The following is a 17,246-nucleotide window of genomic DNA, read 5'->3' as shown; positions in this document are numbered from 1 at the left end:
TGCACACAAACACGCAATACATGTACGCGTTTACACACAGTACCATTGACTGGTCAGAAAAAACGGACTTAATTTATTCCACACTGAGTTAATCAACTGGACTATTTTATGGGAACAGAACAACCCTGTCTTGAATTCCACAATAAGAGCAATTGCTCAACTGTTGCTCAACACTGCTTTTGGCAGATATCATCGTAACATTATGATCACATTATTTGCAGACAATCCAAGCATGATCTCTTCTCCTCCACCTTCTCTGTCCCAAATGTATGAATCAGAGAACTAAAAACTGCCAAGTGGTGGAGCTTATCCAGAACATGCTATGGAAGATCAATCAATAACATCCTGAAAAGGCTATGAACCAGTTCATGATTGTTTTCTTAAATGTGTTTCTCTTGAGTTGTGCTTCCTGATACAGAGCCCAGGGTTCCACCCAGTGAAGCCCCGAGCTGATAAACAGCTCTACTGGAACGTTGCTGACAGCTGGATTTGTAACATGTTTTCATCAGTGTTTATTATACGTCTCATCCCTGCTCTCTCTGCAGTGTGTCTATCTCATATGGTAGATGTCTCTTGTATATCTCACAGCCAATTAAGAGACGCACTTTCTGGAATGAAATGATCTTTGTGCATGTTTTGAATAAACACTGACTTCCCGGGTGTGTGAGGTAAGTGATTTCACACAGTAAATGTGCACATTGATGTGTATTTTTGTTACTGACTTTATTCAGCGTTTACAAGCTATGCAAGCACTCAAATTATGAATAACAAAATAATTGCATGATACATTACAGCTTACTTTTGTCACCCAGTGGTAGAAACAGAAGTTACGTGCTGAATCTGGCAACCACAGAATATCGTTTTCAGCCGAAGCTGATCTCCTTCAGGATCTTTGTTAAACGCACTCCAAAGTCTGTTTAAAACTGCCAGACTCGGGAAAGGGGACACAGCAGTCAAAAACAAGAGGAAACTTATGACGCTTATTAGCAGACGCTTCTAATGAAAGCAAAGTACACACAGGGGGCACATGACCTCTTGATCTGCAATCAGTTGCTCCCCGACTGACCCAAGATGGCGCATGCTGCTTGTCTAAGGTGAAACATCTTGAGAGGGAAGCTTCAGCGTGAGAGAATCTAAGACATCGGGGCGGGTGGTCCATGTGTTCCAGTTGGTGCATTTGGTGCAGGTGGTCCTTGTGGTCCAAGGGCACCGCCGGATCCCGGAAGAGTTCTTGGTCGTTTCTTTTCCTGCCTCTTAGTCCTGGAACTCTGACGAACAGAAAGACGAGACAAACATCCAGTACCTGCTACATGTTCGGTTACCAAGATTTACCTTCTCCCGGTGTCTCTCAAAGTAAACCATTTAAATTTAAAATAGGTTTTTGGAAATTAAAGTTCAGCCACTCCTGACAGTAAGTTAGAAATGATGTCATAATTGAAAGACTAAAGTCCTAACGTAGATTCATGTAAAGACAGAGGGACGTACACCAAGCAGGGAGAAACCTCCACTTCTGGATGGTGGCTTTGCCTTTCTTCCCCTTTTTCTCTTGGAGTCGGTCTGTCTTTTGTCCCTAGAGACCTGGAAAATGCTGGTTCTTCAGTCAACATTTAGATTTTCTGACAGCTGTCATACAATTGAACTCCGTTTCAGACACATAGGTCCATGTAGATTAGAATAACATACTATTTAAAAACAAACTGTAAAACACAGGACGAATAATATGTCTAAACTCTGCCAGTATGGCAAACACACTGTGTCTCTTGCATGTTGCAAATGTTTTTATTAAAGGATTGGTCCACCTCCCACTGGACCGCCCCCGCCCCCCCAAAAAATCACTTGTTTTCAGTTTGAATATCATGACAAGGTTGCGGAAACACAAACCAACAACTTAGGTTCCCCAGTGCAGTCATAACATCATTGGGCACACCAAAACAGTGCAACATGACAACATCCCTCAGACCAGTCCGACCAGACCAGTCCTGCATTCAGGACAACGTGTCTCACCTGGTTTGGGGCTAAAGGGGAACACCCCCCTGGTCTGTGTTTGCATCCTCCTAATTCTGGGAAAGGAGCGTCTGTAACAGCCTCCACTTGATTCCACAGCTCATCAAGGACCTCTTCCTGACATCAGAATAAGACTTGCGTTATAACTTCAAGTGATTCACATAACTCCATAATGTCTCACATGAATCAAAAGTGTCCTTCTGAGGACATAACTGACAGTGAGCACTTCTAGATTGAGTAGTTCTAGATTGAAATGCTTTTTGTGGACTGAGGGTAGACATTACTCAGCAGATGACTTAGAGATCATTTGTACAGCTCAAAAACATAAATCTTGACTTGAACATAATTTGTAAGAAGTAGAAGGATTGGATTCAACACGCTTCATGGAGATCTTTAAATTTGGGTCGTGTTACAAGCACAAAAATATACATCGCAAACTCCAAAACACACATTTTGCCAAACTATGTCATCTAAAAGCCTCTTTGTGACAACACAACTTCTAGATTGAGAGTCTAATTCATACCGTAGTTTTGTTGTCATGGATCCCCTCCTCTGCTAGAGCTGCTCTGTGTGGGGCTTGCAGGGATGTGGAGGTGAGCACACAGACCTGCACACACAGCAGACACAGCAGCACAGTCCACTCCATTGTGATCCAGTGGAGAGCCTGGAAATGGTCTGAACCACTTTATACCCGAACAGCTAACCACTTCCAGATGAGAGTAAGAATGCCTTCAATAACATGCACACAAACATGCAATACAAAAAACTGCCAAGTGGTGGAGCTTATCCAGAATATGGTATGGAAGATCAATCAATAAGATCCTAAAAAGGCTATGAACCAGTTCATGAATGGTTTCTTAAATGTGTTTCTCTTGAGTTGTGCTTCCTGATACAGAGCCCAGGGCACCACCCAGTGAAGCCCCGAGCTGATAAACAGCTCTACTGGAACGTTGCTGACAGCTGGAGTTGTAACATGTTTTCATCAGTGTTTATTATACATCTCGTCCCTGCTCTCTCTGCAGTGTGTCTATCTCATATGGTAGATTTCTGTTGAATTTCTCACAGCTAATTAAGACACACAGTAAATATGCACGTTGATGTGTATTTTTGTTACTGACTTTATTCAGCGTTTAACAAGCTATGCAAGCACTCAAATTATGGATAACAAAATAATTGCATCATACATCACAGCTTACTGTTGTCAACCAGTGGTAGAAACAGAAATGACGTGCTGAATCTGGTAACCAAAGTAAATCATTTTCTGCCAAAGCTATTCTTCTTCAGGATCTTTGTTAAATGCACTCCAAAGTCAGTTTAAAACTGTAAGACTCGTTAAAATGGACACAGCAGTCAAAAACAAGAGGAAACTAATGACGCTAATTAGCAGACGCTTCTAATGAAAGCAAAATAGAGGACACATGAACCCAGGACCTCTTGATCTGCAATCAGTTGCTCTACGGCTGACCCAAGATGGCGCATGCAGCTTGTCTACGCTAAAACCTCTTGAGAGGAAAGCTTCGGCTTGAGAGAATCTGAGACGTCAATCTCAAATGATTCAAGGGCACTACTGGATCCCGGACGAGTTTTTGGTCGTTTCTTCTCCTGCCTCTTAGTCCTGGGAATCTGACGAACAGAAAGACGAGACAAACATCCAGTACCTGCTACATGTTCGGTTACCACGATTTACCTTCTCCCGGTGTCTCTTTAAATTAAACCATTTAAATTTAAGTAGGTGATGGGAAATTAAAGTTCAGCCACTCCTGACATTAAGTTAGAAATGATGTCATAAATGAAAGACTAAATTCCTTATGTAGATTGGAGTATAAGACAGAGGGACGTACACCAAGCAGGGAGAAACCTCCACTTCTGGACGGCGGCTTTGGCTTCCGTCCCCTTTGTCTCTTTGCCTTCCTTCCCCTTATTCTCTTGGAGTCGGTCTGTCTTTTCTCCCTAAAAACCTGGAAAATGATCTGAAGCTTGCAAATCTGACAACCTTATTCCACACCACAGCACAATAGTTCATTCATGGTGGTTCTTCAGTCAACATTTCCATTTTCTGATCGTTGACATACAATTGAACTCCGTATCAGACACATAGGTCCATGTAGAATAACATACTGTGTAAGGACAAACAGTATAACACAGATCACATAATGTGTCTAAACTCTGCCAGTATGGCAAACACACTGTGTCTCTTGCATGTTGCAAATGTTTTTATTAAAGGATTGGTCCACCACCCACTGTAGCCCCCCCCCCCCCCCTCCCAAACTCACTTTTTTTCAGTTTGGATGTTGGCATGACACGATGCAGGAACACAAACTAACAACTTAAGTTCCCCAGTGCAGTCATGACATCATCAGGCACACTAAAGCAGTACAACATGACAACATGCATCAGAGCAGTCCGACCAGACCAGTCCTGCATTCAGGACAACGTGTCTCACCTGGTTGGGGGCTAAAGGGGAACACCCCCCTGGTCTTTGTTGGCATCCTTCTACTTCTGGGAAAGGAGCGTCTGTGACAGCCTCCACTTGATTCCACAGCTCATCAAGGACCTCTTCCTGACAACAGAATAAGACTCGCGTTATAACTTCAAGTGATTCACATAACTCCATAATGTCTCACATGAATCAAAAGTGTCCTTCTGAGGACATAACTGACAGTGAGCACTTCTAGATTGAGTAGTTCTAGATTGAAATGCTTTTTGTGGACTGAGGGTAGACATTACTCAGCAGATGACTTAGAGATCATTTGTACAGCTCAAAAACATAAATCTTGACTTGAACATAATTTGTAAGAAGTAGAAGGATTGGATTCAACACGCTTCATGGAGATCTTTAAATTTGGGTCGTGTTACAAGCACAAAAATATACATCGCAAACTCCAAAACACACATTTTGCCAAACTATGTCATCTAAAAGCCTCTTTGTGACAACACAACTTCTAGATTGAGAGTCTAATTCATACCGTAGTTTTGTTGTCATGGATCCCCTCCTCTGCTAGAGCTGCTCTGTGTGGGGCTTGCAGGGATGTGGAGGTGAGCACACAGACCTGCACACACAGCAGACACAGCAGCACAGTCCACTCCATTGTGATCCAGTGGAGAGCCTGGAAACGGTCTGCACCACTTTATACTCTCACAGCTAACCACTTCCAGATGAGAGTAAGAATGCCTTCAATAACATGCACACAAACACGCAATGCCCGCACACACATACACACGTACACATCTACACACAGTACAATTTACTGGTCTGAAAAAAACGGACTCGATTGATTATTCCAAACTGAGTTAATCAACTGGACTATTTTACGGGAACAGAACAACCCTGTTTTGAAATTCAAAAGTGATATGCAGATTTTCTATACATATGTGAGGATGTCTCTAGCTGGGGTCAAGAGGTCACGCAGCGGGCTTGTGATACTACACGTATTGATTGGAGAATGTGCACTTTAACCTGCGGAAAGGGCAACATGTCCTCATGCCAGAAAATTGCATAAACGAGGAGCTATGACCACATCACCTGTGTGTTGTTATCCTGTGCCTTAAGTTGTGGAATGTGTTCCGCTTAAGGACATGTTTTGGTGGTTACTATATCTGTATGGTCCAGCTCATGCATATAATGTCCATCTGAGTGACATTTTTTTCACTCATGCCAACCACTCTGCCTGTCGTGGTGACCTGATCCGAGCAGCTCGCTTTAATAAACAAAGTCAACTCTTTTTCATTGTGGTGCTTTCCTTGGCCCGTCCTCCGACAGAAAATCATCTAACACACAGTAAGAGTAACTGAGTATTCCTGGTACTTTTATTGGCATGGAAGAGCAATCAATAAGATTCTGAAAAGGCTATGAACCAGTTTATGATTGGTTTCTTAAATGTATTTCTCTTGAGTTGTGCTTCCTGATACAGAGCCCAGGGCACCACCCAGTGAAGCCCCGAGCTGATAAACAGCTCTACTGGAACGTTGCTGACAGCTGGAGTTGTAACTTGTTTTCATCAGTGTTTATTATACGTTTCATCCCTGCTCTCTCTGCAGTATGTCTATCTCATATGGTAGATGTCTGTTGAATATCACAGCCAATTAAGAGACGCACTTTCTGGAATTAAATTATCTTAGTGTATTTTTTGAATAAACACTGACTTCAAAGGTCTGTGAGGTAAGTGATTTCACACACTTAATATGCACGTTGATGTGTATTTTTGTTACTGACTTTATTTAGCGTTTAACAAGCTATGCAAGCACTCAAATTATGAATAACAAAATAATTTCACAATAAATTATAGTTTACTGCTGTCACCCAGTGGTAGAAACAGAAGTTACGTGGTGAATCTGGCAACCACAGTAAATCGTTTTCTGCCAAAGCTGATCTTCTTCATGATCTTTGTTAAACGGACTCCAAAGTCAGTTTAATACTGCAAGACTCGTGTAAGGGGACACAGCAGTCAAAAACAACAGGAAACGAATGACGCGTATTAGCAGATGCTTCTAATGAAAGCAAAATACACACAGGGGGAACATGAACCAAGGACCTCTTGATCTGCAATCAGTTGAACCAAGATGGCACATGCTGCTTGTCTAAGGCGAAACATCTGTAGAGGGAAGCTTCAGCGTGAGAGAATCTGAGACGTTGGGGCGGGTGGTCCAGGACGAAGGGCACTACTGGATCCCGGACGAGTTCTCGGTCGTTTCTTTTTCTGCCTCTTAGTCCTGGAACTCTGACGAACAGAAAGACGAGACAAACATCCAGACCCCTGGGTGTCAGAGGGTCTACAACCAATGAGACTTCCGGATCCCAAACGACTCCTTGGTCGTCTGTTCCTTCGTCTATTCTGCCTCTTAATCCTGGAACTCTGACGAACAGAAATATGAGACAAACATCCAGTACCTGTACATATTCCATTTCCACAATTTACCTTCTCCCGGTGTCCCTCAAATTTCACAATTTAGACATCAACCTTCTGATTAATATCCCGATTCCCTAACTGCTCAGTCGTCTGACCCATTTAAAAGTTAAATAGGTGATGGGAAATTAAAGTTTTTTCACACCTGACATTAGGTCAGAAATTATGTCAGAAATGAAAGACTGAATTCCTGAGTACAACTCACTTGTACTCAGTTTGGATGTAGGAATGACAGGATGCAGTTCTGGTTGCTATTTTGAACAACACATTTTTGTAAGAACACAACTCAGATCAGTCCGACCAGACCAGTCCTGCATTCAGGACAACGTGTCTCACCTGGTTGGGGGCTAAAGGGGAACACCCCCCTGGTCTGTGTTTGCATCCTTCTACTTCTGGGAAAGGAGCGTCTGTGACAGCCTCCACTTGATTCCACAGCTCATCAAGGACCTCCTCCTGACATCAGAATAAGACTTGCGTTATAACTTCAAGTGATTCACATAACTCCATAATGTCTCACATGAATCAAAAGTGTCCTTCTGATGACAGAACTGAGAGTGAGCAGTTGACTTTCTGCTAAAAACACATTACATCTACACAATTCTACCTTACATTTGTATCTTTCGAAATATTAGTATTTTTTGTATTTTCACATTGTAATTTAGCAACTTATATTTTATTTCTGGCAACTTATATTTTATTGTACATTTTATTGAATTCTAATTCCACTTAGTACTGCTAGTTTATGTACCCTTAGTATAGATAGTCCACATGTTTTAATTTTTGGTTCCTATATGTTTATTGTATGCACCTTCCTGCCAAAGTGAATTCCTTGTCTGTGCAAACTTTCATGGCAAATAAATCCCTTTCTGATTCTGATCTGATTCTGATTCTAGAGTGAAAAGTTCTAGATTGATTTTTATTTTTGTGAACTCAGCAGATGTCTTAAAAATCATTTGTAGAGCTCACAAATATAAATATTGACTGGAACATAATTTGTAAAAAGTAGAGAGAGTTGATTCAACATGCTTCATGGAGATCTTTAAATGTTGGTCGCGCTACAAGCACAAACATATACACCCCAAACTCCAAAACACAAATTTGGTCAAACTATGTCATCTAAAAGCCTCTTTGTGACAACACAACTTCTAGATTGAGAGTCTAATTCATACCGTAGTTTTGTTGTCATGGATCCCCTCCTCTGCTAGAGCTGCTCTGTGTGGGGCTTGCAGGGATGTGGAGGTGAGCACACAGACCTGCACACACAGCAGACACAGCAGCACAGTCCACTCCATTGTGATCCAGTGGAGAGCCTGGAAACGGTCTGCACCACTTTATACTCTTACTGATTTCCACACTGAGTTAAGTAACTACTATTTTACTGGAACAGAACAACACTATTTTGAAATTGAAATTGCTTAAATGTTGCACACCACCACTGCTTTTGGGAGGTGTCATCGTTACATTATTTGCAGACGGTCCAAGCAAGATCTCTTGTCCTCCACCTTCTCTGTCCTAAGTTTGTGAATCAGAGAACTGAAAACTCCTTCAGAACATACACAGAGACAGTGGCGGTTCTAGACAAATTTTACTGGGGGGGCCAAGGGGGGGCCAGTGTTTAATCAGAGTGGCACATTAAAAACTAATTATATTTAAACATTAAATACTTTAATTTTGCTTTACATTAAAATCATACAAACGGCTCTGGCTCTCCCTCTTCCAGCTCCTCAGCTCTCTCAATACCTTGATATGTTTCTCTAACTTTTTTATTTACTGGGGCAAAAAAAGGCTGCAATGTCCCTCCCTCGGTTTATGATGACTACTGGAAGAAGAAAAACGTGTAAAAAATTAATAAATATTCAGTCAGCTCAGGGGGCCCACAGGGGGGGGGGGGGGCAGGGGCACACAGTACAGGTGGCAAGATACCTAAGTGAGCAACTGGGTGACCCAGTACACTTTACACTTTGGAGAGTGTAAGTTTCAGATGTGAACAGGAGAGGGATGAAGGATCCAAAAGTGATGGCATATTCACCTTTTACACTGTTATCTTGCTGTGATTCAAGTGGATACATGATTGAAATAATAAAAAAAACGACAGGGAGAGAGAGTCCTAGAGAGATAAAGGGGTAGGGGCAGGGATAGAGTGAGAGATCAACACGATTCCACATACCACAGTCTTTCACTTTTGCAGGACAATTTAGACGCTGAGATTTGCCGTTTAGCCCAGAATGATTCTGGACTCCGATTGGTTGGTTAGGAAGTGCACGGTGCAGGTGTAACCAACTTATTTTCTTCTTTTGATTCATACTGTACAAATTAGTGCGTTCTTTCGTAACGATATATAATGAAAAGCAGCAGGATTTAACTAGATTCATTCGGATGTACGCGATTAATTTCCCTTATGATTAGAAAATTCGTGTCAATACGCGCCCGGCAGCTGCTTTGCACAAGACCAATCCGGAGAATTACCAGTGGGAGCTAGGCGACATTAGGCTCAGTGAGTATTAAACATTTTCACTGTAAATATCTCGTACAAATAGAGCAGTGGTTCAAAAAAGCTGTTTTTTGCAAACACTCCAATTATGCTTTTAAAACCTTTTCCCAACCATTTTAAGGTATGCAAGGTTATATTATTCCTTAATAGGTCAATTTTACCGGTAAAAGATAAATGGGAAGCGTATGACCGGTTCTGCCATATTTTGCATAGTTCTGTAGGCTATACCCTTTTTGGTGCCGACACAAGCCTATAATTGTGTTGTGAAAGACTAATATTAACATTTCATGTTCAGTTATTCTGAGAACGGAGTAAGACACTGATTTAAATAGTTGTACTCGCTGTGAAATATGTATATATATATATACATATATATATATATATGTATATATTTTAATTGTTGCTTGCTTTTCTACAGGTACACTTGCACTTATAGCGGTTTATGTTGTTTAATTGTAACTTGCTTAACTACATGCTCTTATGGTTCTTCCCTTTGGCACTTATTTTGGTTGTTCACAATATGTGCTTCATGTTTTGGCTACTAGCAATGTTTTTGGGTCTATCTTGTTATTATCAGTGACCTATGCAGTTTGTAAAGCTATCTCTCTTGGAAGTCGCTTTGGATAAAAGCGTCTGCTAAATGAATAAATGTAAAATGTAAGACGTATTTTCGGAAATCATTCCTTATTTTCAGATCGTTATATCAGAAAGTTCAAGTTTGTGAAATGTAATTAAAACGAACAAGCAGTGTTTAAATTGTTGGTTTACACTATGAAATAGAGTCTTGTTCAAGGAAGAAAAAGGTCAAGTCAAACCCAATCCAGGTCAGTGTTAAATTGCAGTATCAGGTAGAACTGGATGACTTAACTTCTAGGTAAAGTGGTCACAATCCTCACCAAGCAGAATTGTTCATGTCTTAATCAGGGGTTTGTAAAACAGTGGCGGGTGTTGCAAGAATGGTACCTGAATACTCAAGCCACTGCAGTGCATTCAGGCTGAGAGTATGGTTGTCAAACATAACTATTTAAGTGTCTCTTATTTTTTAAACATGTATTTTAAGGCCTTTCTGCTATGATGGGACAGATTGAGAAACAAGAAAATGTTAGGAAGAGAGAGATGTAGAATATTTTAGGAAGAGAGAGATGTAGAATATTTAGGAAACGGCTGGGGCTGGATTCGATTCCAAGCCCCTGCTGTAAGGCCATGTCTATATCATCCTGTATATCGGCTACATTACAGAGGGTTCAGTGTGTTATACTGTGTTAGTTTTTATCTCCATGGCGATTAAAGGGTATACTCCTTGTGGTTATCACTGAGATCACAGAGCAAATACAATAAACAATTAATTTACATTTAGTAGACGCTCTTATCCAGAGCGACTTACAGTAAGTAAAGGGACATTCCCCTCAAGGCAAGTAGGGTAAAGTGCGTCAATTTGCACGGCCAGGAATTGAACCGGCAACGTTCTGCTTAATAGCCTGATTCCCTAACCGCTCAGCCATCTGACCCTCCCTTAAATTCATGTTTGTCTCTCATCCCTCACAGGTTGAGAGGAATCAGAGAGATCCTATCAGAGTGGTGGCATCAGACTGGTCCTATCGGTCTTAGTGTTCGAGTGACAGCGTTTGAGGGGTGAGTGAGCCATGGGTCGTAAGCTGGACCTGTCTGGTCTCACAGAGGACGAGGCGGAGCATGTGCTGCAGGTGGTCCAGAGGGACATGAGGCTCCGTAAGAAGGAGGAGGAGCGGCTCAGGTGAGACACACACACACATACACACACACACACACACACACACACTCTCTCATCTCTGTTTGTTTAGATCTGGTCAGTCAGGCCATTTGTTTTGGACTATGAAGATGACAAAATCCCCTTTCACCTTCTCCTCATCTGAAGGTGGAGGGTGTAGTTCTTCAGCGCTGACAGAACATAAACAGTCCAGCGATCCAGTGTTCTAGTTCTGTGACAAGCTTTGCTGGGGAGGTCAGGTGACTGAGTGGTTAGGGAGTCGGGCTATGAATCAGAGGGTTGCCAGTTCGATTCCGGACCGTGCAAAAGGATGTTTTGTCCTTGGGTAAGGCACTTCACCCTACTTGCCTCGGGGGGGAATGTCCTTGTACTTACTATAAGTCCCTCTGGATAAGAGCGTCTGCTAAATGACTAAATAACTAAATGTAAATGTATTGTTGAAGAGAAACGGATATGTCCCTTCCTGCCTCGTCTTTCTATGTTCCCTAAACAAGCGACAGGAAGAGCCAACCCTTTCCTACTATGACTCATTTCCTTTCCACTTCCAGGGGCAGGGTTCAAGGGCCAGTCATACTTTATGTAAGGATTCACACAACGATTATAGACCCTCCAGTTTATGTCTTGCTTACTGTAAGATTTCTCTGAGGCTTTGAGGTTTTCTTTGCTTTGTGTTGTGTAAACTACCGTCATTCCATGGACACAATAGCAGGAAACCATTAGTGTGAGCGAGTGGCCATATAGAGGTTACTAATAGCACGATGATGTCTTTCTTGGCTGGTTAATGCAGACTTGTGTTTAGAGTTGTGCCTGCAAGCTTGCCGGAGGGCGTTGGAAACCCAAGCCCAGCCTTCACAGTGTTTTATCACTCTCTTAGTTTACCAAAGATAAACACTGTGAAAATGGTTAATGTAACAATAAGGAGATAAAGCAGTTATACACTTTTTAACTGTTTATATAAATGTTTTCTGGTCATATTAGTCACTGCTTCTCACATTGCTTTCATTACTTCTGGCACCATTTTAAATAAACCCTTTCACACAGTGGCAAATGCAACCCTAATTCCACTTGGAGATTCATGACTGGAAATGTATAATCTTGAACGCACTTGTTGTCTGCAACCTTATCCAACCAGACGGTTGTCTTACGTACTTCCGCGTGAAATTCCGTCAGAGGTGATTACGTCCCTTTGATTACCGGGTGCTTACCAACAACTAATCTGGTTTTTGTTTCCCACGTAAAACCACTTTTGCAAAACAAAATGGGGAAGTTGGGGAAATCGTCACGTCACTTTTTTCTTCCTCCCGAAAAACACACACATATCAATTTCCTCTCACATACACACTCAGAAAGACATAGCTTTTCCTTGCTCTCCCCCAGCACACACACATACACACTCACTCACACACACACTCACTCACTCACACACACACACACACACTCACACACACACACACACATACACACTCCACTCCGGCAGCCAGACTATTGTAAAAGCATCATCAAACTTAAGTCTCTCATAGCATACCATAACCAATAGCAGATTTATTTTCTGTTTTGTTGATAGAAAATTCACAGCTTCACATTTATTTTTTTACCGTGGCTTCTCAACTGAACTTTGGTAGATTTACACAGCTACTTGATTGTGAAAGGGCATAGCAGCACAGAGTTACGCCTATGGTACTCTTTCCTCCTGTGTATGTGCGGTCTTACTTTATCTTGGTAAGTCATGGCGTGTCCAGCAGTCCGTGTGGTGCTGTGTTTCTACAGCAAAGGGTCACAGCTGAGCAAAACCCCCTTTCTCAGTGTCTAGACATGCTGGCCATAACCTTTATAAAAACAACTTGTTGTTCAGATTTAACATGGTGACTGGTTGGTTACCATGTTATGGTCAGTAACGTGATCACTTAGCAGTGGACAACAGTCATTTGGCTCCTGATGTTGTATATGTACTGTATGTTAATATGTACAACTGGTCTTGTGATTTATGTAATATAGGCCACTGCAGTGTTCCATATGCTTAAAGCTAACTCTCTCTCTCTCTCTCTCAACTAATACCCCTCAGCTCTATGATAATATAGGCTTAAAGATGTGGAATTAAACATGATGCAAAGAAAGGCTGTTTCTACAGAATCAGACCAAAATGTTGGGGTCATTTTCAGCCAGTCAGTCAATAAAATAACTGTGAACCAGTCGTCCCAGTCCACAGAATTTATTTCTGAACTTTGGTGCACTATGGATTGTGTAGTCAACGGTGACCTTATGAAACGGTTCAGCCAATCGGTGGGCAGTATGTGTATAAACTACATGGAGTGAATTAATAATGTCTTACTATAAGCTAGCAGGGCTGCAGAGGAGACCATGGAAGGTGGGAGCAATTACATGTTGACTAAAGGTCACGAATAATGCACAGAGAAAGCTTGAGTCATAAAAACGATTTCTCTCTTTCTCAGCCTCAAGAATGAAAATGCATGCCATCACACAAACACACACACACACAAACGCACACACACACACCTATACACGCACAGAGTAGTTGTTTACAAAGATAGTGTGTATGACAGCTGTGCAACCTATTCTCCACAGGTGAGCAGGGAGCAAGGACGTGTGCTTCTCTTCAGTGGCACATGGCATTCTCTCTGCCAAATACACACTGATAATAATCTTCTCTGATTGAGACTAGGAATCTGTGGTGGCCAAGTTGTTTTTAGCAGATCACCAGGAGTGTTTTGAGGATTATTGACCATGACACAGCACAGGCCACTCTGAGACTTGTTTCCTGCCCCGAGCTGGCCCTTTGACCTTCTGTGTGAGCACATACTTGTACTGGTTTTACCAGATATCATGAAATATCAAGGATTAATTTGAGGAATTTAATTTCCGTTTTTCGGGTGAATGTTTTGGATTAGCAACATGATTCATAGTACTTAAATTCGAAAATGTTTTTTTACTTTATATTGTTGTCTAATTTCAACGTACATTGGCTGGAAAAAGGCGCATTAGCATACTATCTTTGCATATTATGTCATTACGCAATCTTTGTTTACATAAGACTTGTATTTTTTTCTGCTCCTATTTAATCTGACAAGATTATCCAGTGCCCTGGTTCTCTCTCTTTCTCTCTCTACCCCCCCTCTCTCTCACTCACTGACACACTCTTCCTTCTCTCATCCCTCTTTTTCTTTACCCAACCCTCTTCTTCTCTTAATCCCTTCCTCTCTCCTCCCTATTGAGGTCTCTCTCTGTCCGACTCCTCTCTCTCCTCCCTATTGAGGTCTCTCTCTGTCAGACTGGTCTCTCTCCTCCCTATTGAGGTCTCTCTCTGTCCGACTCCTCTCTCTCCTCCCTATTTAGGTCTCTCTCTGTCCGACTGGTCTCTCTCCTCCCTATTGAGGTCTCTCTCTGTCAGACTGGTCACTCTCCTCCCTATTGAGGTCTCTCTCTGTCAGACTGGTCTCTCTCCTCCCTATTGAGGTCTCTCTCTGTCCGACTCCTCTCTCTCCTCCATATTTAGGTCTCTCTCTGTCAGACTGGTCTCTCTCCTCCCTATTTAGGTCTCTCTCTGTCTGACTGGTCTCTCTCCTCCCTATTGAGGTCTCTCTCTGTCTGACCGATCTCTCTCCTCCCTATTTAGGTCTCTCTCTGTCTGACTGGTAGCCATGGTGCTGGAGCAGCAGGTTAGCTGTAGTGCTAGATGCAGAGTAGAGATATTTACTTAATTTATAGGGACCTACACAACTCTGGGCACCATTGAAATTAGCTGCAAATGTGCAGCCAAACCATCACAGGAATTAAGTCAAGGCTATTGAATGTGCACAGACCACTGCAATTTCTTTTTGAAACTCTGCTTGAGTTAAAATAGCCTCATGAGATGATAATGCACATTTGTAATTTTCCCTCCAAATATGTAAATTTGGGTATTGCTAGGTGTGTACTCATCTAAGTTGTTGTGTATTATGAAAGTGAGAAGATGATCAACGACAGATTCTCCTGTGGAGATGCTATAGCTTTCTTGTCCAGTATGCAACATACCCCAATTACTGGAATTACTGGGCATTCAAAAGAGATTACTTCCACTAGATCTCTAACACCAAATGTCTCTCTTTGTTGCCCTCTCTCTCTCTCTCTCTCTCTCTCTCTCTCTCTCTCTCTCTCTCTCTCTCTCTCTCTCTCTCTCTCTCTCTCTCTCTCTCTCTCTCTCTCTCATTCCATCTCTCTCTTTTTACCTCCCTACCTCCCCACTATTTTTCTCTTTCTCTTCTTTTCTCTCTCTCTCTCTTTCTCTCCCTCCCTCCCTCCCTCCCTCCCTCCCTCCCTCCCTCCCTCCCTCCCTCCCTCCCTCCCTCCCTCCCTCCCTCCCTCCCTCCCTCCCTCCCTCCCTCCCTCCCTCTAGTGAGATGAAGCTGGAGCTGGATGAGGAGGGTAACCGCTGCTCCCTGCTGTCTCGCCAGCGCCACTTCAACGAGCGCTGCTGCATCCGCTGCAGCTCTCCCTTCAGCTTCCTGCTCAACCCCAAGAGGCCCTGCCGGGACTGTCGCTACAACGTCTGCAAGGCCTGCCGCGCCTACAGCAAGAAGGACAAAGCCTGGCTCTGCTCCGCCTGCCAGAAGACCCGGTACTGTGGGGTGTCTGGGGGGAGGGGGAGGGGGGGGGGGGAGTCCGGGGTGTGTCTGGGGTGGGATGGTGTACGTGTGTGTGTGTCAATTGTTCTGTTTGTATTTCTTTAGTAGTTTTAGATATCGGAAAGAAATATTAAGACTGATGCTGGGGTTCAGTAAGACTAATGTCTTTACGAGTGGCTAATTTGTTTTCTTACCGGCACACACAGGAAGACTGCTGAATAGTTTCTAGGTAAATCCATGTTGAATACCATCTATATTCACCTATTTCTGAATATAATTTTGTGTTAAGAGAACTGCGACGATATCTTCTGGCTGTGGCAATCAGTTGTCATGTTACGGTAAGAGGATTGTGGAGCACAGACAGGAAATGGCAGGATTCTATCTCTGTCATCAGTGAAGGAGAAGCAGCAAAAGATGTCTGTCACCTGTAGACATCTTATGTCACCTCCACTCAACATCACCTGTCCTCAATGACAAACTGGAACACCAGTATGCTGCACTAACCAGCACTTTTCACCGCTGGCGTGCAAAGATGGCATGTATTACTGTGGCGTTTAGAAACGTGCAGTGTGTGTTTTTTGCATCAGGTATAGCCCTAAGGATACTTACGTGTTGTTCTGTATCTAATCAGTTGTGAAGCTCATATTTTATTCATATTTTGAGCTCCCTTGTAAACATCCTGTGACATGCTCAGCTTGGTAGCGTCAGCTAGATAGTGTCTATCGTTCATGCTCCGTGTTTGTTCTCATTGATAAATATAAGTATCACTGAAGTGCAGACCCTCTTACAAGTGGATTAATATATTTACCAACACAGAAATAAAACCAAATCTGTGGACAGAAGCTTGTGCTAGGGTACGTGGCAGCATTTACATGTAGTCATTTAGCAGACGCTCTTATCCAGAGCGACTTACAGTAAGTACAGGGACATAGTAGTAGTACAGGGACCGAGGCAAGAAGGGTGAAGTGCCTTGGCCAAGAACACAACGTCATTTTGCATGGCCAAGAATCAAACCAATTTCTGATTACAGTAATAGCTCGATTCCCTAACCGCTCAGCCATCTGACCCCCTCATGAGGGAGTCCAATGAGGGATCCGTCTAGTCCGGCTGTTTCTACAACACAAATGTCTGCTCTACCCGTAAACACAGATGCCGTCTCTCTTCTCTCTGGCCTTCTTTCTCTCCATACATCACTCTTCATCCAGCCTGGTGGCTGTCTCAGCATTGCCATAAACTGACATACAGATGTGCAGATGCAGATAGGGTTATTTCTTGGATGTCGGGAAAAAGAAGACTCTTTATCAATTCGAGAATTGTTATGTTCGTAATCAGAGAAGAGAGAGAGAGTTAGGGAGAGATGACATGGGATGGAAGGCGAGAGGTAGAGAGAGAGAGAGAGAGAGAGAGAGAGAGAGAGAGAGAGAGAGAGACAGAGGAGATAGAGAGAGAGAGAAACAGAGAGAGAGAGGAGACAGAGAGAG

The 17,246-nt window shown here is 42.7% G+C and overlaps 1 protein-coding gene across 1 annotated transcript in view; it reads left to right on the top strand.

The window, feature by feature from the left end:
- The first annotated feature begins 9,099 nt into the window (after window positions 1-9,099).
- myripa (myosin VIIA and Rab interacting protein a) overlaps window positions 9,100-17,246 on the top strand; it is an 18,166-nt gene continuing 10,019 nt past the window's right edge. Inside the window, exons 1-3 of the mRNA XM_047027161.1 lie at window positions 9,100-9,402; window positions 10,945-11,152; window positions 15,537-15,758. Coding sequence (XP_046883117.1) covers window positions 11,043-11,152; window positions 15,537-15,758 — 332 coding nt within the window. The 5' untranslated portion in view covers window positions 9,100-9,402; window positions 10,945-11,042. The remainder of the gene's footprint in view (window positions 9,403-10,944; window positions 11,153-15,536; window positions 15,759-17,246) is intronic.

Source organism: Hypomesus transpacificus, chromosome 10 (assembly GCF_021917145.1).
Source record: "Hypomesus transpacificus isolate Combined female chromosome 10, fHypTra1, whole genome shotgun sequence".
Classification (NCBI taxonomy): Eukaryota; Metazoa; Chordata; class Actinopteri; order Osmeriformes; family Osmeridae; genus Hypomesus; species Hypomesus transpacificus.
This window is presented reverse-complemented; position numbering and strand designations above follow the sequence as displayed.